This window comes from Canis lupus, chromosome 23 (assembly GCF_003254725.2).
Source record: "Canis lupus dingo isolate Sandy chromosome 23, ASM325472v2, whole genome shotgun sequence".
In the NCBI taxonomy this organism is placed as follows: domain Eukaryota; kingdom Metazoa; phylum Chordata; class Mammalia; order Carnivora; family Canidae; genus Canis; species Canis lupus.
Window position 1 is genome coordinate 35,736,517 of NC_064265.1, and position 27,934 is coordinate 35,764,450.

The window sequence follows — 27,934 nt, forward strand, 5'->3', positions numbered from 1 at the left end:
TGGACATGTAACATGGTAGGTACTTATTACATGTATGGTGAATGTGAAGTCACACATCCTGACCCCAAGCCTGTGCCCCTGAGGAAAGACTTTATGGGCTCAAATCTGCAGGTGTGTGGATGAATTTCTCCCCTGCCCAAGGGGTGGCATCAGGAGAAGCTGGCTTCGGAAGCCCCAGAGAAAGAGTGAGCACAGACGGGTACTGAAGCTTCTTCAAAACAGACGTCTTGAGGAGAAATCACTTTTATTGGGATGGCTTTGTTTTAAGGAAAAGAAAAGAGACAAAGCCAAGGGAAAGCCTCTGCTAACAGATGCTGGGGGGATGGCTGGACATTTTGGCCCCATGCTGCACAAAGAAGGGGATCCTGGCCTACGTGTCCATGCTGCTCATTCCTCGAGATCCAGGGGTGCTCAGGCTTCACTGTACCTTCTTGAATACTTGCTTGCAGACCACACCTTGCACTCTCATCTCCTGAAACGAAAGCAGATGCTTGTCACTGGCAAGAGCAAGGTCACACTTGGGCCTCAGTGCGCACAGGGCCAGGAGCTTTGAAAATACTCAGTGGCTATTATTTTTCCTCAAGAGTTGGGTTGAACTAGCCCGATTCCTTGGAAAGTCGTTTGAACCGGATCAGTGGAGATGGGGCTCTGCTATGCCCTATAGGCAGAGTTGGCTGGGAAATAAATGCTGCTCCCCTCCTCCTACTATGCTCAAGGGGCCCAAAAGGCTTTAAGAACCCCGGGCCTGAGGCCAGGACAGAGTCTGTGCCCAGGCTTGGAAGAAATCAGGCCCAGACACACGGCTTGACTCCCAGACGACTCAGTAGGCTGTCACAGGCCAAAGCGGCAAGTTAGCACAGAGATTCCAAGCTTCAGCTGCATATTGGAGTACCTGGGGAGTTTGGAAAATGCCTGGGTCCCAGGCTAGACCAGTTATATCAGTGTCTCAGTGGGTGGAGCCCTGGAATTGCTATTATTGAAAGCTCCCAGGTAGTAGTAAAATGCAGCCCAGAAAGCCCAGGCCCTGCCTACAGGACAGCCCCTGCCGAGTTGCTGGGAGGAATGACGGCACAGGGTCACCACATCTTGGAAGCGTTGTCTGTTTGTTTTTAAAAGATTTTACTTACTTATTCATGAGAGACAGAGAGAGGGAGGTAGAGACATAGGCAGAGGGAGAAGCAGGCTCCCTCTAAGGAGCCCGATCCCGATGTAGGACTCGATCCCAGGACCCTGGGATCATGCCCTGAGCTGAAGGCAGGCACTCACCTGCTGAGCCACTCAGGCGTCCCTTGTTTTATTTTCTGAAGGAGGCGGGAAATCTGAATATTTATGACATCCTAATTTTTAAATCGTTGCCTGAAGAAGTTTGGAGCTCACTGATGGCCAAATAAAAGAGGCCCGAGGTCCCCAGCTTGTAACCTCTGGCACAGAGCCACAGAGCCTCTGAGCTGAAAGAGCGGTGGAGATCACAGCATCTACCCTCATTGCTAGGCAAGTGAGGAAGAGAGGCCCCGGGAGAAGATGGTTCCAGGTCAGGCACAGCCCAGGCCCTCCGCATCAGCGGAAGCTATCTCTGAAAATCATGCCCTCCTGCCTCTTCTCAGCACACACACATCCCAGAGCTCCCATGGACTCTGATCTTTGCAGAAGCGCCATGTGGTAGGATGGAATTTTGTAGATGAGGCTGAGGAAAGGAAGGCACTTACTCAAAGGTACCCAGTGAGTCAGGAGTTGAACCCAGGTCACCTGGACCAGGTTTTTTTTTTTTTTTTCTCAGAAGGAAGGTAATCGGGAGTTCCAAGGGGGCAGGAGTGATGGGAGGTCTCCTTTCAGAGGACATGTGTTATTTTAGCCTCCAGGGGCTAAGCCCCTTACTCTAGATTTCTGTGTGCTTTTCCCAGGCAATGGATGGAGCAGAAGTGGCTTTGACCTGAGTTCCTAGGCTGGAGGCCCACGCCTGACCTGAGAAGGGCTTCTCCTCACCTGACCTAGGGAGGTCTCAGAGAAGCTTAAAGGACTCTCCTTGATTCTAGCCTGCCACAGGTTGGCATGGTGACACAGACATCATTTGGGAGCAAGTTTCAGTTCTTCCAGTTTCTAGCTGTGTATCTGGGATGTGACCCTCCAGGTCCCCATCTCCAAAATAGGAACCCCAATAGTACCTGGCCCACTGGGTCACTAAGGGAATAGAAAGAGGTATGAAATGCAAAAGAGCTTAGCTCCACATCTGCTGCTTAGCAGATGTTCCTCCTCACTTCCTGACTGGACAATTGAGTCGGCCTAGATCTCGCAAACACATTGTTCAGTTTTTACAGTCACTCAAGCGTCTTTTCCAGGCCCCTGGAAGAGAAGCTTCCGAGCAGGCCCTGCCATAGGGCATTCTTCTAAGGTCCATCAGACCTCAATAGCCACCAGAGCCTCCGGGCCCAGCTCTGCCCCCCACCCTCCACCCCCTACCCCAGCAACCTACCAGGTGCAGCTCGTCACCCTCAATCCACTGGGTCCAGCCACGTCCCTCCTTTTCACCCTTCTGCACACACTCGAGCTTGTCCCCGTCCCAGCTCACGGTGGTCTGCCAAGCAAAAGAACATGGTGGTCAACCTTGAGCAAGCAGCCCCTGGGGGCTGGGCGAGGGGCAGCCCCAAGCTTGATCACCCAGGGGGCGCTCAAGTCAATTTTGTTACAGAAAATCTGCAGCCTAACTCTGTCCACCATGTGCTGTTATTACGGTATGTGGATCAGCTGGTCTTATCGTCCCTGAGCACTCCGGGCCCTGCCCAGGTGCTGGGGATGCTGAAGGGAAGACAGCAGGAGGAGGGAAGCCACATAGGGCTCAGCCTATGCCCATGGGAGACTCCACAGTCTTGTTGGAGTGGCAAGGGCTCACTCGGAAAGACAGGGCTTGAGTATTAGAACTTAGAGGCAAGACAGTCCAGGAGCTCATGGTCTGGATGGGACCTATGTGCGGTGCAGAGAGCATGCCCCATCTTTGCAGCTATCCACTTCTCCAAGAACAGCCCTTCCACGTGTGGCAGTTGCACATTATGAGTCCTGCCTCCCCACTGCAGCAGTTAGAACTTCCTTTGCCCCTGTTCACTGTGTGGCTCTAGGCAAGTCCAGCCCTTCTCTGGGCCCCAGTGTTCCCATCTGTCCTAGGAGGGGGCCAGAGGCCATGAACTCAGAGGCCTTGCCTTTATGGAGGGAAGGTTGTAGGATCCTTGTACTCCAGGGCATGTTCCAGACAGTCAGCAACAGCCTAATCAGGATTTAAGAGAGGAGGAGAAATGGGAAATGGGTATGGAGTGAGTGGGGCCAGTCCCTATAGGAGGATTGCCTGCCTCCTTCTCCCAAGCCCTTCTCTTCCTCCTGGGCTTGCGGATGACTGCTGCCCTCTGCTGTTGGATGAAGCCTGCACTGGAGCGCGGCACAGAGGCACCAGGTGGGGGCCAGCCGGGTGCAGGCATCAACTTGACCTCTGGTCCTGGAGCCTGTTGCCTGAGGGAGATGGAGCACAGGGGGACTGGAGGCAGGGACGTTCCTTTCTGGGGTCTAGAGATCACTCAGGGCTCACGTCCAGCAGGAAGCCAGAGAGAAGGTCCCACCTCCAAATCAGAACATAATGAAGTTGCTGATGAATATAATGAAGATGATGAAGGTGTGTCGCAGGTAAAGACCACTAATGACTCGAGCCACAAGGTGCCCATCCTCTGGGTACCTTGTCCATGCCCGGCCTGTGAAAGGAAGTGGGGACTGAGAAGTCAGATACTCCTCGGCTTCAAGGAGCTTGTCAGAACACTGGGCTTCCTCATCAACGGAACTCCTCTTTGTGTGTGGATCCAGAAGTCTACCCCGCACACCAAGGGCTCCAGACTCAGTCAGAGGCCAAGAGGAGCACGGTAATAAAAAGAAAACCTGTAATTTGTCTTCCTCAGAGATAATTACTCTAACATTTTGATGTATTTATGTCCAGTCTTTTGTTCCTTTACTAGGTATATATATGTTTCTAAAGAATTGGGATTACATCATTTATTTTTTTTGTATCCTAGTTTCTTCATTTAATAGAAGCAATTTTCTACTTCAATAAATATTCTACATAAGCCTTATTTTAATGGTTACAAAATATTCAGGAAAGGGCTAATTTGTGGGGCCCAGCACAAAATGAAAACGAGGGGCTTCTCTAAAAAATGATTAGGAATTTTAAGATGGTGACAGCAGAGCATTAAACTATGTGAGGGGCCCTTCGTGCGTTGTGGCCTGTGTGACGGCACAGATTACAGGACCATGAAGCTAAGCCGGTCAGTATTTCATTGTATATACATACTATTATTTAGCTTATTCTGTATTCTTGGGCATCTAGGTTATTTATTGTTCTGTGCTATTATAAATAAGACTGCCTGGTGTATACAGTTTTGAACACATCATGTTCTTTGGGGGTGGCAGTGGAGGAGCAGAGGGTGAAGGGAGTGGGGTGAGAGAGAGAGAGAGAGAGAGAGAGTCCTAAGCAGGCTCCATGTGCAATGCGGAGCCTCACACGGTGCTCGATCCTGTGATCCTGAGATCATGACCTGAGCTGAAATCAAGAGTTGGATGCTTAACCAACTAAGCCACCAGGCACCCTGAACACATCATGTTCTTAGAATGAACTTACAGAGGAAGAGTTGTTGCGAGGTTACCACAGGAAAACTGAGGCACCCCAGCTAAGCCTCCTGCTAAATGCAGTCACATGGAGCTGAAGAACTGCCCAATCAGCTCACAGAATCATGGGAATACATGATTGCCTTTTTAAGTCATCAGGTTTGGGGTGGTCGGCTACATGGCCTTAGACAACCCAAAGACCTACTTTACTAAGTTGTGCTGAGGATGAGAGAAAAAAATACATACAATGCAGAGGGCTGGCATATGAGGCTCTCAGTCATAGTAATCAAGACATCCAGAGTTTAGACAGGGAGGGGATTTGCTTGTCCAAGCTGCGCGTGGTGGACATGGGTACAAACCACGGGGACGGGCAGGGCTGCCTCCGCCTCCCACCAGGAGCTCTGGGACTCCACCCCAGAAATGAAGCCCAGACAATTTCAAGGACCAGGGGGTATCTGGCCACCTTCCGTTCCTTTCCTGAGTAATCCTCCCCAAAGAGACCACGTGCAGGTCTGCAGAAAGGGCTGGAACCCAGGGCAGCAGGCGGTAGAGTGAATCCGGTCTAACTTTTCTGTTACAAATAACCACTAACACTTTGGCCTTGTCAGCAGCTTTCCCAGAAAGACCAACAGATGAATGGAGACCGCTTTGCATCACTCTGACAAGGGACTGTCACTTCAAAGCCATTATCCAGCTCCCCTGACCACTTAGAAACCCCCACAGGCACTGCTGCATGGGGGCCAGTGACCCAGAAACCTGGTTCCTGCAGGCAGTCTATGGAAGCATGTCCCGGGGGGCCCAAGGCCCCCTTGCCCCATGCAGATGACCCGTCCTGGGGGCAACAGGCCACACCTGCTGAGTAGACTCACCTCTTGGCAGTGACCGGGCATGATCTACAAATGGTGGGATTTAATCTGCCTCCCAGGGATCTGTGATCCCAGGATTTGTTAAAGCTTCCACATGCCCCAAACGCCCATTCCAATGAGCAGGGGAAGGATGGATCACTGACCCTACTACACTTGCGCACAAGGTCCAGGAAGCCCGGAGATGGCTGGGACTGAATCTTACTGTCTCTGTGCTTCCAGAGCCAGGCCAGAAGGGAGGTCTTGTGTCTGCAGAAGCCAGAGCCAGGACTGACCCAGGTCTGACTCCAAAGCCTGTGCTCTTTATTTTTTTAAACAATTTTATTTATTCATGAGAGGCAGAGAGAGAGAGAGAGAGAGAGAGACAGGTAGAGGGAGAAGCAGGCTCCAGGCAGGTAGCCTGATGTGGGACCAGATCCCGGGACTCCAGGATTACGCCCTGGGCTGAAAGCGGGACTAAACTGCTGAGCCACCTGGGGATCCCTGCCTGTGCTCTTTAAATTCTGGTGGGGGTGAGGGACTGGAAAACCAGACAGTGACCAGACACTTCCTGTACATGATGTGAATTGCTAGAAGATGCAAATTGGCCATTCCTCCTGGAGTTTAATTTTACAGTGTGCTTCACCCTTTGAGGGTTCCTGGGACAGTAAGAAGGTTCTCGGCCTCTGGTGCCTGGGTTAAATAAGTGAGCAGATGAGAAGGTCAGAGAAGGTAACAGAGAACCTGCCGAGTGCCAGGTACTTCTGTTTCACTTGACCTTCAAGCTTTAGAGCCAATAAAAATTAGATTTAGTATTAGACTTAGTTAGGTAACCAGCCTAGCCTACGTCTCCTAGGGGTTATGGGCTGAGCATTGCTTGGATCCAGTTCCTTCTGGCGGAGAAGTCCACTCGCTGCCCATGAGACGAGGCCGGGTGAGTGACATGCTCACTCCTCTCCTTCTGACCCACTCCTAGGAGGCTGGCAATTATCTAAAATCAGCACATTTGGGGGATGGGGGGGGAGCCAATTCTCTCTAAAAGCAGATTACAACTAAAAAAATAAGGCCTTAAAATGTGAGCGAGTAATTAGAGACATAAAAGCTGTTAAAAGCAACTACTACAAACCAGTAAAGCCACAACAAGGCCTTTGTGGGCATGAAAGAATGCGACGCTAATGCCACGACGGAGCTAACAGCAAATGGTAACAATTCTTAGGACAAACAAAACACTAAAATGTTAAGACTAATCTTGACACGTCATTTTTAAAATTCCTTTAACATTCCAGGAAGTGCCCAGGATCAATTTTAAAACAAGAAGCCCTCAGAGAGCTCAAGGCCCTGTGAGGTCAAGGTTTTGGATAGGGAAGAGGTCACAGGGCTCACATGGAACTATGCTCGGTCAATCCAGGGACCCAGTACTGAGTGTCCTAATCTTGGGCCCTAAGGCTGGGCTGGATCCCAGCTGTGCCATGGAGCAGCTCAGCCCAGAGGGAAGGCAGATAGGTAAACTGGCATCGACTCCCCTGCGTTCTGTGTTGGGGTGTGAGGCGGGTACCCACCCCAGCCTGGAGGGACAGGGAAAGCTTCTTGGTTGTCACCATCACCATCATCACCCTACCAACATGTGCTAAATACTTACCACGTGCTGGGCAGGGTATTAAACACAACATGGGTCGTATCCTCCTGGAGCAGTTACACGTCTCCCATTTTACAGGTATGGAGACTGGGGCTTTCAGGTCACCCAGCCATATAGTAAGGGGATGAGATGTGAGTCCAGAGTCTATGTTCTTGGCTACTGTGCTCTGCAGCTATCTGATCTAAGCTGACCCTTGAGTGAGCAGGATTCTCCATCACGGTTCTGCACAAGGCAACATGTGGCGATCGTGGGTTCGACACCTGCACACTAGTCTCGGGTGCTGGGAACAGAGGCAGGTGAGGCGAGGACGCTACTCTCAAAAGCACACAGGCTATTAGAGAAGAAAACAAGCCAGAATTCCAGCAGAATGGCAAGTGCTGGGTGGAGGCAGGTGACATAGTTGTGGAAGGGGAAGGCCTCTCATCAGTCTCTACAATAGGGACAGAGGTCCGTCAGGGAAGGCTTCCTGGAGGAGGTAGGTAATGCTGGAAATAATGCTGGAATTGACACCAGAAAACACCTTGAGAACGAGGTTAAGAAGCAGAAATTGGAGAAGAGGAATGAGGGAATCTCAGGCAGAGGGAACAGCCTGGACAAATGCAGGCAGGCCAGGGGCTGCGTGAGTGAGTGAGGCTTCTAAATGAGCTTTGCCCAGCAGGATCTCTCAGCATGACCCTCCCCGTGGAGCCTGACCCTGCACCTCTAACCCCAGAATTTACCAGGGAGATGACTCAGCCTCTCTTTTCCTGTACTTTACATCTTTGTGGCTCCAACCAGCCAGACCTGGTGCAAAGGACAATCCAGATGCTTGCTTATCTGGCAGGCAGGCTGGCCTGCTACTGGAGCCAGGCCAAGGAACCAGCTTATTATCAAGTCCCCCCCCCCCCCCATGGAGTAGGGGGCTGGGGGGAAGAGGGTGATGAGGAGTAAGGGAGGAGCCATCCTACCGGAGAGTGCTCAGAGGGGCTCCGCAGGGCAGAGTCCACCAAGGCCTCATCTCATCCACCAGTGCCTCTGGTTTCTACATTTTATCTTTCTTTTTTCTTCTTCTTCTACTTTTTATCTTTCAAGGCAAACAGAAACAAACAGCTCCCACAGGATAAGAGGCGCTAGCTCAGTAACTGAGGAGGAGTCGCCAGCAGGTCAGGATCTCCTGACTGAGAGCTCTTTGGGGTCTGGGATCCTTTTGTTCACTGCAGGATACCAGCCGCCACCTTGGAATCGAGGACATGCATTTACCAGTTGTAGAACAAATGAACAAATGGCAGAAAACATTCTAGGGGTACTTTTAGAATTTTTTGGGCGATGAACACATTTTTTTTTTTTAGACAAAATATCCCAGGCAACGTAGCTATTTATTCTTCCACAAATTAGCCTTATAGAAATGGGTTAGCCACTGTGTGACACTGGCGAGGGCTTCTGGGTCCCGGAGCACTTAGTCATCACGCCCAGGGCCACACAAGCCAGGACGAGTATGAGTCATGGTTTCAACCCACTTCTACCCAACTCTGAACCCACGGCCTGCCCACTGTTCCCACATGAGCATCTTGCTGCCACGGATGTTTTTCCTGCCAAACAGCGCCTGGCAGGCTGTGGGCCTGGGTCTGGCCCAGCTAGCGGACAGCATGCCTGCCTGAGCTGGGCTTTGGGGGGTGGGGAGACGGTGGCGATGACAGCCTTGGAGAGGTGCAGGCCTGAGCCCCAATCCGTCCCTATTTCTTTCCAGCAGGGAGATCCTGCAATGCACCCCACCTCCTGAGCCTACATTTCTTCACTTGCAAAGTGGGGCTGATAAGTCTTGCTATAGAGCAAGAGCCATCAGGATGAAATGAAATGAGGGGTAGCAAGGACCCATTTGAGCGCCGGACACATGAAACACTCCGTGAGCATAGTTCTCTCTGCTGCTGGCCTTGCCCAGCCTGTTCTCTTTGGCTGCAGAGAGGCACATGCCCTTGCAGGTGTACCTCCGCCGACGTGACTCCACTAGCTCTTGTCTGGATAGCCAGGTGTCCTTCACACATGCCACCGCCTCCAGAACTCATCTTCTGGAGCGCATAGTTCACAAGATGAGAGAATTAATAGTAACAGCCCCTACCAGTGGAGTAGACGACTGCAGGCTTTCCTGCCTCTAATCCTCCCCACGAAGTAGTGAGTGTTTCTGACTTCATCATTATCCCCATTTCACAGACAAGTAGAGGTGCAGAGACTTGAAATAACCTGTGTAAGGCCATCCTGTCTGGAAGTGGCATAGATGGGACTCCAGAGACGATGGTCCGGCTCCAGAGTCGAACCGGTTATGACTCAGCCCCGCTGCCAGGCCCTGCCTCAGAGGGAGCTGGGCCTTGGACAGCCTCTACTGTGGAGGACAACGAGATGCAGAGCCGACCTGGCCCCTCTGCACCTGACAGTTCCATCCCATGACACGGCACTGCTTCACCAGGGAGGCTGCATTTGAGATTTCAAAAGCCTCACAGAGAAATTAGCCCAGGGCTGTGACCCTTAACATAACAAGGATGCCACCTCTCCCGGGTAACAATCTGAAGTCTGACTGCCAGGAACTAAATTCTGGTTCCACCAGCTAACCTGGTCTCAGACAAGTGAGGGCTTGTTCCACTTTTCATTTTCTTTATGTAACATATAGGAAGCATTCTGACATCTTCATTCTAGAATCGTGAAGATTACAAGAATTCATGCATGGAAAGTGCCTAGAGCTCGTAGCACGTGGGAAGTACCCCACAAACACTAGCTATGATTAAAGGGCAAATGGATCTGCAGGGAGATCATTCACCATTTATATTGCTTGAGGTTCTATTTCTACTGAACACTCATTCGACAAATGCACTGGAGCCCTCTGTGCCTGGCACTGGATGGACATGCAAAGTGTGGGCCCCATGGTCCCACATCTCAAATGCATGAACAAGGGTCGCAGGTGCCCCGGGAGCAATGGCTGCAGAGAAGGGCAGTGGGATGAGGTGGGTTGGGGAATCAGGACAAGATTGGTGAGACAGTCAATCCTGGACCGGTCTTCACCAATTCTCCCGGGCAGAAAGCAGGGCACTTGTCCCAGGGACGTGAGCAGAGAGATGCAAAGGGGGACGGCAAGTGAAGGCACCTATAAGTGGCGGGATGGGGCGAAGGTAAGGAGTGAGGCAGGGAAGGGAACTGGAGAGGCAGCAGCGGCCAAGTCCTGAAAACCTGAGCCCCTCTGGCCCTTGCCTGTCGGCGCTGGGGAGCCCCCGGGGGAGGGGGTTAGGCTAAGGAGTGACCTGATCAGATTCCCCCCTTTTTTTTTTTAAGATTTTATTTATTTGACACAGAAAGAGAGAGCACAAGCAGGGAGAGCAGCAGAGGGAGAGGGAGAAGCAGGCTCCCCACTGAGCAGGGAGCCCAATGTGGGGCTCGATCCCAGGACCCTGAGATCCTCACCTGAGCCCAAGGCAGACGCTCAACCGAGTGAGCCACCCAGGTGCCCCCAGATTCCCTTTTTAGGATGTGAAGGATGGGCAGGAATGTTGAGGATGGTGGAAGGGAGATCAATGTGAAGAAATAATTCACGGAGGGTGCTGAGCCTGGTGCATAGGAGGAAACATAAGAGGCGTTAATTATTATTGTTGTTATTATTGTTAGAGGCATGAGATGTTCAGAGCTGTGGGGAGGGGGGGTAAGGGGAAAGAGAGGCTAAGACGCAGAATTTGTGGAACTTGTTGACTGGCTGCCCATAAACACTTTTCACTTATCTTCACAGTGATTATTTATGTGGGGTATGCAGTGGTCTGTGGAATTAAAAAGCCACAGTCACTCTAACCACCTGTGGTCAAGCAGCGCTTAGCAACACTGGCAGGAAGCAGCCCGCTCTGTGAACCACACAGAGTCAGGGGTCAGAGAGATGTGAAGCTGAATCCCAGGGCCATGGTTAACCAGCAATGTGACCCTGGGCAGGACCCAAGGGTCCCTGTCTATCAAATAAGAGTGGCACCTCCTCCCCAGGATCATCGGTGGATTAAATAATATCTGTACAGTGCCAGGGCACAGCCTGCCGCACAGAAGCCCCCAGACGGTGGCTGGGCTTATAATAATGTGGGCTGGTGAGGATTATTACCACGCAGCTACAAACAAATACTTTTGTACAGATAGATGCAGCTTTTTTTATCTTTTGAATGATTTTCCTGGAATATAATCACTTAAGTGGGAACTCTGAGTCAAAGAGGAAGACGATTTTTCTGACTCACTGCGTACCATCAGACAGGATTTCTCCTCCCTCATTTTCTGAGTGCAGAGCCAGTTATGCTGTTAAGGCTGGTAACGGTGGGTTTTGCAGCCTGGAGTCTCCTCCAGCCCCTGCCCTCACACCTTTCATGTCCATCCTGTGTATATAGCTCTGCCCCAGAGTCTCCTCTGCTGTCCTTGGACCCTCAAGTCAGGAAAGAAAGAAGGGGGGAAGGGGACAAGGAAGGACAGACTCGTGAGTATCCCTGTGTTAAAGACAATTGGCACTCTCAGGTATCTGCTTATTAAACACCTAGAAAAGTCTTGGCATATTTAACCAGAATAAATGTGCTCTAATATTGGAATTTCAGGCAGGATGACAGAGACCCGCAGTTCCTGTCTGGATGACAGGGGGTGGTGTGTATGTGTAGGTGTGTGCACATGCACACGTGCTTTAGCAATTCGTACAACAGAGATAGCCATAAAAATGCTTCCTTGGCGGGGGCACTTGGGTGGCTCAGTGGTTGAGCATCTGCCTTGGGCTCCGGTTGTGATCCTGGGGTCCTGGGACCAAGTACCACATCGGGCTCCCCACAGGGAGCCTGCTTCTCCCTCTGCCTTGTCTCTGTCTCTCATGAATAAATCAATAAAATCTTTTAAAGAAAATCCTTCCCAGGGAGGAAGCTATTGTGAGTCAGGCATAGTGCCTATTGTCAGAGTTTTCAATCAATTCCAAGTCAAATATGAATAAATCCTCAAGCCCACGTGAAAGGTTAGCGATGGGACCTGAGTTGCTGGGGCTGGTTACCAGAGAAGCCTTCCATGGGGCAAAGGGACCCCAAAGTCAGTCATCAGCTTTCAGCCTCCAGATGCCTGGAGGGGAAGGCAAAGGGGGTTTCCTGCCCCCTCACCTCTTCTGTTCCGGGCCCTGTGACTGCTTCAACCAACAGAATACAGCAAAATATTGCTCTATGACTTCAGAAGCTAGGCAAATCACAACGTCCCCTCCCTTTGCCTTGTCCTCCTGGCCGTCGTTTGTGGGACCCGGCTACCATGATCTGAAGAAGCTCAAGCAGCCAGGAGACAGTTGGGGGAGGGAGGGCCATGGGGAAAACGAATCCTCCAGCTGCCGGCTAGCAGGACATGCAGCAAGGCCCAGCCACCCCCTTTGGGCTCTGCCCAAATTGCAGATTCATGAACAAAAGGAACCACCGCTGTGGCTCGGAGTTTGGAAGCATTGCATTTTGGAGTGGTTTGTTAGACAGCAATAGAAAAATGAAATAAATTCACCACCACACTGAATTTTCACAATAATCCCATCAGTACCACTACCCTTGGCTCCTTCTTACAGACGAGGGTGCCAGAAAGTGCCTTCGCTCAGGAAACACAGCTGGAAGGTAGACTCAAGATTCAAATCCAGGTTCATCTCCAAGCCAAAGCTCCCAAGTGCTCCGTTGTAGCCCGCACTTGCCCACACGCTATTGGTACCTGCTGCACACACTAGCGGAGGGCCATCCTGGGCCGCTGGAAGTTTGGCATCCCCAAGGAGACGCCATCCGCTGAGACTGGGCCGCATCTCTGCACTCTCATTCAGCCCCCAGAACCAGGCACCCAGAACCCCGGTACAGGTTTATTGCACAGAATCATGACCAGCACATCACAGCATCCTCAGCACGGGCCGGCCCACTTCCTCATTTTTCTTTCTTAGTAGTTATCAGAGGCACGGTCTTGGAGCCAGCAGCAGCAGCAGCTGGGAACTCAGTAGAAAGACCCGTTCTTGGGTCCACTCCAGACCTTCTGAATAGGAAACTTCAGTGGGGGTGGGCAGCTCAAGTTTGAGAACTACTGCTCTAACTACTGATGTGGTTCTCAACCCACGATCTGTGAACTCTGAAGGTCTGAGGATGTTTTTAGATGCAAGTGACAGAAAACCAGTTCAGGGATGCCTGGGTGGTGCAGTGGTTTAGCACCTGCCTTTGGCCCAGGGCGCGATCCTGGAGACCCGGGATCGAATCCCATGTCGGGCTCCCGGTGCATGGAGCCTGCTTCTCCCTCTCCCTGTGTCTCTGCCTCTCTCTCTCTCTCTCTGTGTGACTATCATAAATAAATAAAAATTTAAAAAAAAGCTTTTAATAAAAAAAAAGGAAAAGAAAACCAGTTCAAATAGCTTAAGGCGAAAGGAAGGGAAGGCCCTGGCTGGCTCAAGTACACGGAGATTCTTGGAGATGTGCTAGTGTCAGGGGCTCCAGCAAACCCCCCAGCCTTGCAGTTTCTCTTTCTCTCTCATTTCTGCTCCTCTGCTGGCCTCATCTTATCTTTCCCTTCCTTCTGTTGGATTTCTCCAGGCAGCCATGGGAGGTGGTGTGGAAGTTTACATCCTGCCAGCTTATGAACTTTAGAGGGACTAGAACACAGCTCTCTGCCAGGGAAGGGTGACATTAGGTCACATGTACAATCATGTGACAGGTCATAGGACACTGTTATCACCCTGGCTTAAGGTACTCATCCCACGAGAGACAGCGTACCATGATTTGCAGCTCCCCCAGACCCCACAAGGAGAGTAGGGGCATAACTCGCAGCAGAACAGGCGGTGCTTCTTTGGGTGACTAGGGAGCAATGTCGGTCAGAAAAACACAAACGGTGGTTAACTCCCCGAACTGCCACCGGCCATCATAAGTGATTACTTTGGCCCCAGCCTAGGGCTTCTGGCCCTTTGTTGTGCACAGTGTTGTGGTTTCCCAAGGCAACGTCCCCTGGACTATCTCTATGGTCCTCAGAATTTGCCTTATGAGACAGGGAGTGCAGCAATCATAATGCCCATTTTGCAGATGTGAAGACAGAGGCAGTGGATCCAAACATTTAAGGTCACTGTCAGTTGGATAATGGAGGAGGATTCAAACCCAGACTCTCATAGCAGCACTCCTCTCCATACCCCCAGGCCCTGCCAGTACTCTGGGCTCACCTCCAGGCTGCGCCAGGCTCAAAATAAGGAACCCGGGTGCTGGCCCTCTTCGCGGGAGACCTTGAAATAGAGAGCTTCAACAACAGACCAGTTAGAATCCTTCCTCTGCCACCACAGGCTGGGTGACCTGGAGCTACAAAGATTCTTCACCTCTCTGAGCCTCAGAGTCCCACCTGCCAAATGGGCACACTGACGCCACTTCCGAAAGAGGAAAAGTGCTAAAACCATTTGGCGCAGGCATGGCCCTTGGTAAGGATTTAGTGCATGTTATTTTCCTTTGTTCCTGCCTAAACACAAAACCTAACACGACAATGTGATTCTTGAAAGCTACTTTGTGCACTTTACTTGGGTTGCTTTAATTCTTCTTTCTGTAATCCTCAAAAGCACGCTGCTGACGCCGATTCCGAAGGTCGGCGAACTTGAGCTAACACATGAAAGAGACTCCGTGTTTCCATTGTGGAAAGGATCCAGCCAAGGGCTGGGGGCCTGGTCCCGAGGCCCTCAGGAGGCTCCCGAATCTGAGGGCATTCATAGCTCTGTGGCCCAGGGAGTTAATTTTCTGCCATCGGCATTGTGTTGTTTAAAATACGAACCAGAAAAAATCCATTAGTGAGTCAAGGACAGAATCAGAAAGCTGGCAAGAGTTTAAACCAAAGTGTTAACAGCAGTTTGGTGGATTTCATGCATTACCATATATAATTAGATGGATGGATGGATGGACGGATGGATGGGTGGGTGGGCGGAAGGAAGGAAGTCAGGGTGGAAGGGAAGGAAACACATGGTTAAAAGAGAAAGAATTCAGAAAATCTATAAACACTGACACGAAAGATGCCTAAGAAGTAGCATTGAGTGAGAAAACAACGCACCAAGGAGTGGATTTCTTTCTCTCCTTTTTTTTTTTTTTTAAACTGATCAATAGATAGACAGCTTCTATATTCAAAGATTTCCGACAGATCCACAGAAACAGTAGCAGTGATAACCTCTGGGGAGTGGGAATGAGGCCAAGTGGGGGAAGGGGCCCTTTCCTTTGCAGTCCACTCTCTCCTGTGCTATTTGAATTCTTTTTTTCCTTTTACAATAAAAACAAAGAAAGCCACGGAGGGGCGGAGGGGAGGGCTGTGAGCGGAAGGGAGGCTCTGTGGAAGGGGTCACCCTGAGTTCACAGCTGGAGGAGGAGAAGCCAGCAGCCCAGGGGTGGGGAGGAGGCGCCAGGCTCCCCAATGAACAAAGGCGCCCCCTCCAGGGAAAACCTGACCCAGTGTCCACGGGGTGGGATGACAAATGGCCCTTCTGCCACCATCACGTGGAGCCAGGCTCATGGCTGTGCTTCCTGACCCAGGGGGCTCTCTTCTGCAAAAGCTGCTCCTGCTGGGGAGAGCCGGGGACAAAGAGCTCGATCTTTCCTCCTTCCAAGGGGTTCCCTGGCCCAGGCGTGGGGGCTCTGGGAAGTCGAGGGGCATCTTCCTCATTCACGCTCCCCCACCCTGCCAAAGCTACCCGCGCAGGACCTAATGCACCACACAGGTCTCAAAGCGGCCCGAGATTTCCTTTCCAAGGATAAAGGCGCGCAGGAGGCAGCCGGGCAAAGCTGCGCCCTGTGCGCACTTCCACCGAGATGACAGCCCAGGCTGCTTGCAGGGCACGTCGGACCTTCCTAGGACCTTCCTAGCACCGACGGGAAGGGTGAGCTGAGCAGTCCTGGCGCAGGCTCCGAGGGCTCTGGCCCTGGGCCTGGGAAGGGAGCGGAGAGCCACTCCCAGCCAGCACCACGCGGCCCTCTGCAGTGCTGCTCCGCATCTCACTGTCTGCGGAGCCACGGGGACACCGGGGACACCGAGACGGCTCTGGCCTCCAGGGCAGTGGAACTCCAGCTTTGGCTGCACCAGAGCCAGGTGACCACCGGCCCCCACTCCTGGAGTTGCTGGTTCAGGAGGCCAGAGCTGCGGCTGCAGAATTTGTGTCTCTACCTCGTTCTGCTGCGGCCACCGCACGTCTGCACCTGGGGAGCCGCGGCCCCAAGGAACCCCTAGTGCAAACAAAGATATCTGGCCGCTTGATCCCCGACTCCTCCGGGGAACCGGGTGGGGTGAGGCCTGCGGTGAGCTGGAGAGCGTCCCATTTAAAGGGAGCACTGCGACAGCGTCCCGGCCTCCACACAGCCCAGGGAGAAAGGGGCACCCAGTGTTTGACTTTGTGGGTTAAGAACAGCCAGAGATACGGATCCTTCTACGAAATCTTACAGTGTATGGCAATCATTGGCAACTGGCTCTGCAGTTTTTTAAACATTCTGCAGGTCAAACAAAACACATCTGCAGGCCAGATTTCACCCCCTGGCCGCTGTTCTAGAGTACAGATAATGTTCCCATAGACAGAGGCAGGATCAGAGGTCTCCACGCGAGCAAGCCCCTGGGTCCTTTGGGGAAGGATGGTCAGTGTGATCGGGAAGGATGGTCAGTGTGATCGTGCATCTCCTAGCGAGAGGTCCCTGCAGCCTCTCAGAGCCACATCGAGGCTCCCTACTGGGTCCTCATCGCTCCCATCTGCCCCAGCCACATCCTGCACTCCAGTCTTTGTGGACTGCACCTCTCTCACTTCCAAAACTCTCTCCCAATCAAGCCTTTTCTGACCCCCTGGCCCTTTGTGCATGTGGTTCCCTCCGCCTAGAATATTCTTATCCTTTCTCCACATATGCTCTGATTCTTACCTGTCTTTTAAGACCCCCCTCATCCAGGTAACTTCACTGACCACTGCGTCCCCACGCCTCCACACTGTGCTCCTAACCCACTATGCTTCCATCACTGAAGAAAGCGGCCTGAGGACGCATCAGTCTCCTCCACTGACCTGGGTGCTAGGGAGGCCTTGCTCCCTCTGTGTCCCCAGGCTGAACCCAGAGCCTGGGGGGAGGGTGTGTTGGGGGCAAGGAAGGTCTGAAATAGCATTTATCAACTGCTTTTCTCTTGGCCTTGGCCTTCCTCTTGTCCCCTTTCTGTTTGCCACGCTATTTCTTGTCTATCCTCCAAGCCACGACTCAGGCTACTTCCTGTAGGAACCTTCCCTGACCTCCCAGACCCAGGAGGAGGTCGTCCTCTGGCCATCCTGCCCCCACCCACATGCCATCACACCAGGACTGGCCTCCTCACCGCACTGAGCTCCGTGAGGTCAGGAATCTTGTGCGATTCATCTCAGTAACACTAACCCGGGGGCTGCAAAGACAGAGTAAGCTTGTGGGACCATGAGACGCTTGTGAGACCAAGAAAGGAATTAACAAAACAGATGAATGACTGATCCCAGGTAAGAACTGACACTGTTGTAATGTGCTGGGGAGGAAGCGTCAGAATGAAGCCGACCTGGTGCTGAGAACAGATTGTCCTCCTGGCCACTGCTCCCGGCTGGTGGGTACAGAGTGTGTAGAGTGGAAGAGGCAGTGGTGGAAGTTATCTGTGGCAACCACCCCGCCCAGGCCCCCTGGGGGCCCTGGAGACCTCAACCAACGCAGCCCCTTGCAGGCACCTCCTCTGCACTTGCAAGCCTCGGCTGGACAGTTGCTGTAATTCTATTATGCTCCACCCTCCCTTGGCCATGCTCTTCACTGTAGGCCTCCATCCAGTTGGCAGCCCCGAGAAGGGCTTCTCTGCAATGTGAAGGGCCACAGAGAGGCCAGGGCAGAGGGGCTGTCGACCCCCCACTTCCCCCACCCACACAGCAACAGCAAGGTAAGCCAGTGCCATACACTTGAGAGAGGGCCACCCCGAGTCCTGTAGCAGCAAAGGTGACCATGAGTCCTAGCCCAATCCCTTCTAGTTTGCCCAGGTGCTGGGCTCCCTGATCTGGTCACCTGGGTTGTCCTGATGTCCTAATGCCAGGCTGAGAAAAGAAGGTGGCCATGTGCTCCTTCCTTTGGGTCTGAAACCCTTCCTTCTACCCCTTGCCTTTTGTGTAGAAGTCACCTCCTCCAGAAGTCCTTCTCTGGGTACCTTCTTTTGTCACCACTGATCACACTCTGTTCTGTGTGTCTGTCTCCACCACAAAGGTTATGAGTTCCTGGCCATCAGGGATTGTGACATCCTGCCCCACGTCCCTGTGCCTGGCACCAGGATTAGCGTGTAAGGAAGGCAGTAGGTACGGTGCAGTGGTTCACGCAGGGACTCTGGAGCTGCCAAAGTGCAAATCCTCCCTCTGCCGCTCACTTAACTTCCCCAGCGCCTCACAACAAGAAATCCTGCCTTGGTTTTCTAATCTGTAAAATGGGGTTGAAAAAACAGTATTGTGAAGAGTGAGGGAGTTAAAATTAATTGGTAATGGTACTCGGTGCGTAGTGAGCACCTGTGAGTATGAGGAGGTGGTCAGTAAATGTTTCACATGTTACTGGATGAGGGAGGGAAAGCAAGGCGGGAGATAATTAGCCAAGTAAGTACAAGCTAGCACATTCCAGAGGTTGCAGTGACCTAAAACAAACAGGGATGCCTGCCCTGCTCTGTGGGTACCCTAAGAGTGAGCCGGGGAGAAGGAGTGTTCTTAGAGTGCAGTGCTGTGCAGCAGGCCCGGGGGCAGTGATCTGAAAGGCAGCCCCCCCCCACCCCCCCAAGCAGCCCTGTCTGCTGGTCTCCTTTCCCACTGTGAGCCCGGCTGAGGATCAAGAGGCCTTGGGCCTTTTAAAGGCACAGCCTGACATGTTCCTACAACAATATTGGCCTCTCCAAAGACACTCCCTGCTGGCTACCCTGCCTTCTGCCCTCATTGCAAACAACAGACTCAGACACTAACTCCTACCTGCTGTCAGATGAATCGACAAAGGGGGTGGGGGGGATGAGTAGTAGTCCAGGCCTGGGGCTTCATATCCTCACACACTGACACCCCTATAGCCACTGTCCCAGCAAACCTCCACCATCTGGTTTCTGCCAAGGCAACCAGCAAGAGAGGGGCCTAGCAGAGAGCAGGAGGGTGGGCCTCAAAGTCCAAAGGCCTAGGGTTCAAATCCCATCTCTTGCAAGTCTCCTTTCCTCTTGGGGCCTTTGTCATTGTATACGATGGGGTCATGAATCTCTCCCTCACTGGGCTATAGCACAGTGTAGGGCACAAAGCAGACCTTTGGTAAATTGTCCCAGGGGGAGGGGAGAAAGAGGGGGAGCACCTCCTCAATACGCAAGGCAGCTCCCTGGGGGTGAGCATACACTAGCTGTGGACCCAACACTGTGAAAGGGATTCCAGGAGCAACCTGACCTTCCAACGACCCGAGAATGTTGATGGAGACTTGGGCTGACCTTCCAGTTTGCTGTGTTAATGCTAATTGGGGTCTCGGGGTCGTCAGCTTCCCACCCTTGGGGCTAGGCTGTACTTCCCTCCCCGCCTGCACGAAGGCTTCCTCTAGCCTGGGCTCAGTGGCACTGACCCACCGAGTAGGGGTAGGCTGCAAAGTTCAAAGGCAGCTCAGCGGGCAGTGGAGGCCAGGACGGGGAAGGGGGCGGCCAGGAGCCAGATCTCAGTTTGGCGATGAGGTGGGACAGGTCAGAGGCTTCTGGGAGATCATGATGTCCCCTGCTTCCTAGGGTGGCTTCATGCTAGGTCACCGAGAAAGTTTTACACTTGAGAAGGGTTCCCGGTGTTTCTTTCCTTCCTCCACCAGGCCAAGGTACAGCCAGAGGAGAACGGAGCCAACAGATTGGGAGTCAACAGACCTGCGGGGGAGTTCCAGGCCAGCCCCTCCCCGCTGTGCTGTTCTGGGCTGGTTACTCATTGAAACCGTTTCCTCATCTGTAAAATGGGCATTCTCCTACCTCCCTCAGGGGTGGTTGTGAGATTAGGTGAAGTCAAATGTATAAAGCACCTGGCTCAGTCCCTGGACACCGCAGGGCCTCAGCAAACTGCAGCTTTCATAACCATTATATCCTGTTTGGACAGAGGAGTATGCTTGATGAGTCCCTGCTGTCACCTTTGTGGGTTGGCAGTGCAAAGATCCCTGGTCCCTAAGAATTTAAGGGCCCTCGCTCCCCTCCCAGATGAAGTAGCCCAGCCTTTTTGGTCAGGCGCCCTGGGCAGGAGGTGCCCTGGTGTATGCAAATCCTCACCATGCACTTGCGGTCATCTATGCCCGTCAGATCCTCCTCAAACTCCTTCCCAACCTGGAAGTCCATGATATAGTTCCTGAAAGTGCTCAGCGTGCGGATGATCATATGGTCGCCGTCCTGCACGATCTCTTTGTCCGGCTTCAGCAAGTTGGCAATTTTGCGCAAGGCCACATTGACATCTGCAGGGGGTGCCGGGGAACAGAGGGGCAGAGAGTTGGCAGGAAAATCCAGAGAACGGTCCCTAAGGCAGTGGGGCCCCAGAAGCCAGCTCCTGGGGGGGGGGCGGGGAGGACTTTTGGGGTTCCCTGCTCTGCTTGCTTAGCGCTGTCTTAGCCAGCAGCCAGGTCTGTGCCTTTTTCTTCTCTTTTCAGAGAAAAAGTCTTTCTTTCTTTTTCTTTCTTTTCTTTCTTTTTCTTTCTTTTTTTCTTTTTCTTTCTTTCTCCTTCCTTCCTTTCCTCTTTTTTTTCTTTCTTTCTTTCTTTCTTTCTTTCTTTCTTTCTTTCTTTCTTTTCTTTCCTTTCTTTCCCTTCCTTCCTTCCTTCCTTCCTTCCTTCCTTCCTTCCTTCCTTCCTTCCTTCCTTCCTTCCTCTTTTCCTTCCTTCCCACCTTCCCCCCTCCCTTCCTTCTTTCTTTCTCTTTTCCTTGCAACAAAGTTTTCTGCCCTTTGAAACAAAAAGCAAACTGAACCCAGCTCTGCTTAATGAAGTTCCCCACGTCCCGAGCCACCTACGGGCTGCGGGCGCCGCCGCGCTCCCCGTCCCCGGGGGCACCCAGCCGGCACCCTGGGAGCCTGGGCGGCCGCGGCCCCGCACGGGGCGGAGGGAGGCCGGGGGCGGGGGCGGGGGCCGGGGCCGGGGCCTCGGGAGGGCTCGGGGGAGCGGGCCCAGCTGCTTACCGAGCGCGCGCAGGTACTCCTCGAAATTCTCGTTGGCCAGCATCTTCCAGTACCCGGTGAAGTCGACCGGCATTTCGGGGGGCTCGGGGGGCTCGGGGGGCGGCGGGAGCGGCTGCGGGCTCCGCGGGCGAGCGGCTGGCGGCGCGGTCGGGGCGGGGGCGGCCGGAGTCGTGCGCCCTGGGGCGGGGGCTCGGCGGTGCGGCGGCGGCGGGGTCCGGGCGCACAAAGCCCGCGGGAGGCGCCCTCGAGGCCGTCGCTCCGCCCCTTCGCGGGGCGGGGTGGGCCCCGGGGTGGGGGGGCAGGTGCGTCCCGGGCCCGCGGGCTCCTGCTTTCCGACCTCCGGGCCGCTTCCCGACGGGGGGTGGGGGGGAGGGGGGGGAGGAGGAGGAGGAGGAGGAGGAGGGAGAGAGGGGGGAGGGGAGGAGGGGGAGGGGAGGGGAGGAGGGCCCCGACTCCCGGGAAGAAGGAGGAGGAGGAGGAGGGGGGGGGGAGGAGGGCCCCGACTCCCGGGCTCCTGCGAGATTCCTTCCAGCGCTTGGGGGGCAAGAAGCCCCCGCCTCCTGCCGTCTGCCCAGGTGGTTAGGAAGAGGCCACCTGCAGGCCTTAGTCTGCAGCCGTCGGGGTCAGGAGGGCTGGGTGCTTGCGCGCAGGGCCAGGCAAGCGGGGACTTTCCACCCCCCACCCCCCCACCCCCTTCAAATAAAAGCAAGGTTGATGTCGTCTGAACAAAGTGTAAAAAAAAAAAAAAAAAAAAGCCCTCTGGGTGGTTCTGATGCCCAGCGAGGTTTGGGATCTCCTGCTCTCCGCCAGTGCAGGCCCTAACCAACACCCCTAGGCTTCCCTTTCCCCACGGCGCTCTGCGCGCTGCGTTTTTCACTTGATGCATTCCGGGGACCTTTCTATTTCTGCACAGAGAAAATGTCATGTTTCGCAGGGCCTTCCATTGTTTGACCTAGCTTGTCCGCCACTGATGGACATTTGTGTTGTTGGTTCCGGTCCTTTGCGGGTTAGAAACGGTTCCACGATGAAGATCTTTGATCACATTTCATTTCCCACCTGGTGGGCTTGTCAGAGTGCTGCAAAACCTCTCTGCCTTTGTCAGGAAGGAGATGACAGAATCATCTGGGTTGACTTTTTGACCCTCCATTAAAGACAAAATATCTCTTATAAATTGCCTTCTGCACGAATCAAAGCGTAGGTGACGGCAGGTGCGTTCTCTTCCTCCCCTAGCACTGCCGTGGCTCCCCCCTCGCCCCCCAGCCTGGGGCTCCTGTTAGTCCTCACACTGCATCTGGCGGAGTTAGGGAAGGATGCGTCTTCCTCAGGGTAGGGGCAGCTCCATCCCAGCGAGAGCCTTGGATTTGAAGCCCCCCTTACCCAGCTTGCTCTACACCGGGCTTTCTCAACCAGGCACTGTTGCCATGTCGGGCCACATAATTCTCTGTTGGGGGTGGTCTTGGTGGAGGGCTGTTCGCATTGAAGGGTGTTTAGCAGCATTCCTGGCTTCTACCCACTAGATCCATGTTGGCACCTCCCACAAGGATGTCTCCAGACATTGCCAAATGCCTGGGAAGGAGATACCAAATCACCCCTGGTTGAGAACCGTTGCTCTAGACAGCTGTCCCCCTATCCGGCTGCTTTCCTCTCTCTTCCCACCTGGCTCTGGGATGCTCAGGCCATCTCTTGTTCTCACGGACCCTGGCTCTGTGTCTCTCCCCAGGCAGCTCAGGGCGCATCTCAGTGGGACAGCCAGGGCAACCTATCGCAGTCCTGCCCAAACTGAAGGTGCCAGAGGAAACTCCTGTGGCTCAGTCAGGTGGATGATGAGTGGGGCCTGGCATGGATTGGGTTCTCCGTGGCGTCCACTTAGGGCTCCCCATGGCCTTGGGCTTCCTTGTCAGCTTGACTCACCAGAACAGAGAACCAGCCAGAGACTTAAACAGTGAACTGGCCATTTCTTGGTCACCCCCCAAAAGAGTCTAAACTCTTTTTCCTGCTCCCCTGAGTCATGCAGCTCAGCTAGCCAGATTTCTCACCCTCTTTCTTCTTTCTCTCTGTGCTGAGTCTCCTGTGATGGCTTATGCCAAGTGCCCAGCATACTGTCTGGCACACAGCAGGGGCCCAGTCAGTTCTAGCTCTCTGCCATGGCCTCAGTGGTCCCTTCATGCTCTGGGCAGAGAGGCATGCCCTCCTCACCTGTCCAGTCCTCCCCCATCCATCCCAAAGGACCAACATCTGGCCTCTCCTCCCTCCTCTGGCCACATTTACTGCTCATCTGACCTCATTCTTCTGAGCTGGCTGGCTGGACACATGGCACTTAATTCAGCCTGGTTGTGCTACATATGTCCCTCTGTGGGTCAGTATGCTCCTGTCCTTCTGGGTCTCCTCCCTGGAGGGCTCTTCAAAGTGTGGCCCCTGCTGGCGGTGTTGTTCCAGCAGCTGGGCGCTGGTTGTGAGGGTAGGCTTTAGAGGCAGAGTGCTTGGTTTGAAGCTGAATGAATGTGTCACTGTCTAGCTGAGTGATCTTGGATAAGTGGCTTATCCGTTCTGTGCCTCAGCTCCCCCATCTGTAAAATGCGGACACCCTGATTACCTATCTCTTAGGGAGGTAAGAAGCAAAGGAGACAATGCATAAAGAGGAGCATGACACAGAGTATGCTCCAGGCACATTGCTGTTTGATCCAGGGGAGCCTTATGAGTAAGGGGAAAGGCAAGGGAGAGAGGGTGCTGGCCTGTGCCCCTTTCTGGGGCCTTAAGGTCAATCCAAGGAATCGAGGTGAAAGTGCTCTGTGTCCCGGAATCATTGGGTATCATCATGGTTATCCTTCTCAGCCCTCTCCATCCTGCTTGATGTAATCCATTATTCAGTTAGTGGAGTTTCTTTTTGTCTGGGGTGCGATCACTTGGGATGTGTAAGGCAAAGAGAGTAAGGGAGAAGGGTGTATAAAGAAGAGAGGAGGGTCTCGGTGGAGTTGGCAATCAGCGAGGGCTTCCTGGAGGAAGTGAGGCTCCAGCTGGATCTTAACAACTGCCGGGATCTGAGAATTGAGGAGGAGTAGAAAGGAAGGCCAAGGGAGGAGGGGGCAGGGCACAACGGAGTGCTGAGGAAGGCTCTGTGAATGACCGAAAGGGAGAGAGGTGTAAGCACTCCACAACATCCTCACTGGGCTTGCTCCATTCCTCAGCCTTAGGGAAGAGCCTCGGAGACCCAGGAGCAATCACAAAGAGCCACCCAGAGCACGGAGAGGAGGAAGCAGGCCAGTGGGGAGCCAGCCCGGGGCTGTGTGTCTGTCGTGCCACTGGTCAGCCCGGGGAGCACTCCTGGGGTGCAGGGAGGGAGGACAGGAGAGAGCCAAGGGCCCCCAGGGTGAGTCCTGGGGGAGAGGAGAGCTCAGAGGAGCTAGGCAGGAGATGTGTGTTCCCCTCTTGAGTGGATCAGTCTGCTCCAGGGGATAATTTACAGTGAGGGAGGGAGCCGTCTCCGCGAGAGGATTCATCGATTGCCCACGAGCCTTATGATCGCCTTGCGTGGTGGGCAGTATTGTCTCCGCGTCACCGAGAGGTCAAGCAGCTTGCCGGGTGTCCCCAGGTGCTCGGGGCGAAGGGGGTGGAACAGAAGGCCCTGGAGCAGACCCTGAGTCTCCGTCCGCCCCCGATGCTGCTCCCTGCAAGGTGCTGGGGCGCAGTGGGCCTCCAGCCCCATCCCACCCGGTGCAGGTCTCCCCCACCCAGAGACTCGAGTCTCCTGGCGGGGGACAGGCGGCCACATACTCCTCCCTCGTGCTTATAAAGAAAACCTTCCTCATCTGACATCACACCCCCTGCTTCTCTTCTAAAGGGCTCGTTTTATTTTGGTGACTTGTAAAAAAAATCTTCCCTTTTCCTGTGTTCAAATATGTCTCTGGAGTTATTTTACGGAGAACGACCCTGCTCCAGTCCCTGAGCTGTCACGGTGCCATCTGCGAGGTTAATGTCTGAAGGGATGAGAGTGGCCCAGCCAGGCTGCCTTTCCATGTCGGCTGTGTTCAGGAGTGAGAGGGGTTGTCAAGAGGCCATGGGGCTGAGGGGCGCAGGGTCTCCTGGGGATGGTCTTCCTTGATGCGTTCATGAATATGCAGAAGTGCAAGTGACACACCGTGTCTGCAGGCCACAGAATCCTACACCCACTTTGTGGGGTTAGCCTGGGGATTTATTTCTGTCCAGAAATGGCTCTGCTCAGTGCCACCTTTCATTGACACATGACAATTGTTCCTACAGCTTGTGACACACGCTGCATGGGAAGCCTTCCCTTCCCTTCCCTTCCCTTCCCTTCCCTTCCCTTCCCTTCCCTTCCCTTCCCTTCCCTTCCCTTCCCTCTCTCTCTTTTTGCTTTCCTAGCTGTTTTATTATGGACAATTTTAAACGCACATAAACATAAAGAGAATTGTATATGGAACTCCTGTGGATTCACCACCATAATTCAACAATTATTAACCCACGGCTGATCTTATTTCATCTATATTCCCACCTGCCCCCCCCCCCCCCATTTCTAAATTATTTTGAAGCAAAGACCACCTATGTCCATATCATTTCATCCGGAAACATTTCAAGAAGTATCTCTAAAGGACAGACTCATTAAAAACAATAACACAGGGGCACCTGGGTGGCTCAGGGGTTGAGCTTCTGCCTTTGGCTCAGGGCATGGTCCTGGGGTCCTGGGATCGAGTCCCACATCCAGCTCCCTGCAGAGAGCCTGCTTCTCCCTCTGCCTATGTCTCTGCCTCTCTGTCTCATGAATGAATAAATAAAATCTTAAAAAAATAACACAACACTATTACCACAACTAAAAACCAATAATACAATTCCTTAATGTTATCAAATATCCAGAAAGTGTTCACTTATCTCATTTTTTTTAGTTTGTTTGAATAAGGATCCAAATGAGTTTCATATGTTGCCATCGGTTGATACATATCTTTTATCTTATGATCTACCTTTTCATTTAAAAATATAAATATCAGGGTGCCTGGGTGGCTAAGTTGGTTGAGCATCCAACTAGATAGATCTCAGCACAGGTCTTGATCTCAGGGTCAAGAGTTCAAGCCCCACACTGGGGCTCCACGATGGGTGTGGAGTCTACTTTAAAAAAATTTTAAATGTAAATATAAATATATCATTCAGTCATACTTTCCCTTCTTAGATACATAATGGCATGCTATATGCTATTTTTTAAGATTATATTTATTTATTTTTTTATTTGAGAAAGACAGAGACAGAAAAAGAGAACAGGGGAGGAGCAGAGGGAGAGGGACAAGCAGACCCCCACTGAGCACAGAGCCTGACACAGGGCTTAATCCCAGGACCCTGAGATCATGACCTGAGTTGAAAACAAGAGTAGGACACTTAACTGACTGAGCCACCCAGGTACCCCTATCCTTGTCTCTTGTTTTTTTTTTTTTTTTTTTAAGATTTTATGTATTAGATAGAGAGAAAGCACAGGAAGGGGGAGCAGCAAGCAGAGGGAGAGGGAGAGGCAGAGGACCCCCCACTGAGCAGGAAGCCCAATGCAAGACTCCATCCCTGGATCCCTGGGATCATGACCTGAGCCAAAGGCAGATGCTTAACCAACTGAGCCACCCAGGCGCCCCTAAACTTAAAATCACTCGCAGTAGTTCAGGAGCTCCTCCTTCCCTCCCATGGCATCGCGCTCCACTTGGCTGTGCCATAGCTTACTGAAGCCATCCCCTCCTGCTCAGGGTTGTTTCCAGTCTTTTGCTGTAACAAATAGCGCTGCAAGGAACAGGTTAAGCCTTTTCATATTTTTATGAGTGTCTCTCTGGGCTAGATTCCTAGAGGTGGGATTGCTCTGTCAAAAGATGAATACTTGAAGTACTCTCGCTCGGTGTTAGCAGATTTCCTCCCTAGGATCGCACCGTGTCACCAGCACGGACCCCTGATAGTGTCTGTTTCCTCACTAGCAGGCTGTGCTTTCAAAAGCTTGGATTTTTGCTGGTTGAAAAAGGGTATCTCAGAGCAGTCTTGAGGAACTCGAGAAGTTGAGACTTAAACAGGACATTGATTTTGTGTTTTTACTTTGGATGATAACTCTATGTTTCTGGCCAGTATTAAATTTGAAAAAAATATGAACTATATATATTTACAACTTTTCCCATTTCCCCGCCTTTTAAGGAAGTTGGTTTTCAGTGCTTTACCCTGGGCCTTCTTATGGAGCTAATTAGAGGTGCTGGGTGAAGGCGAGGGCTGGAGGCGGCCCCCACAGGCTGACTTAGTGGACTGAGAAGGAGCAGGCTGCTGGCCTTGGAAGAAGACGGGAGATGGAAGAGGGTGGGGGGCAGGCGGGGTGGTGAGGAGAGGGAGTCCTTGCAGAGTTCAGGGCTTTCAGAAGTCATCGTTATGACCATATACGTGCTTAGTGCTGATTATAGAACCCTGGGCAAGATATGACTCCACTGGGTCTTGGTTTTCAGAAGAAAATGAACTTTAGAGAGATTTTGTGATTTGCTTGCAGTCCCATGGGTGGAGTGGCAGGGCAGGGAGCTGAATTCGTGTCTGCCTCTGTCTGACCTGAAGCCCAAGGTTAAGACCAGCTACTGTCCCCCGAATGAGGCAAAGATCTATGGGAGCTTTGGGGTGCTGGATCTGATAGATAAGCCCGCAGAAGAAAATCCCAGAGAGAAAATACGTCTCCTAAGTCAT

General features: G+C 52.8%; 1 protein-coding gene across 1 annotated transcript; it reads right to left on the bottom strand.

Moving 5' to 3' along the window:
- Window positions 1-227: 227 nt before the first annotated feature.
- Window positions 228-21,406, bottom strand: RBP1 (retinol binding protein 1). The gene is made up of 4 exons (XM_025448948.3): window positions 21,242-21,406; window positions 20,347-20,525; window positions 2,471-2,572; window positions 228-472 (listed from the first exon to the last, which is right to left on the bottom strand). Exons 1-4 carry the CDS (start codon window positions 21,312-21,314, stop codon window positions 419-421), a joined length of 408 nt encoding a protein of 135 aa, XP_025304733.1. The 5' UTR covers window positions 21,315-21,406; the 3' UTR covers window positions 228-418.
- Window positions 21,407-27,934: the final 6,528 nt, after the last annotated feature.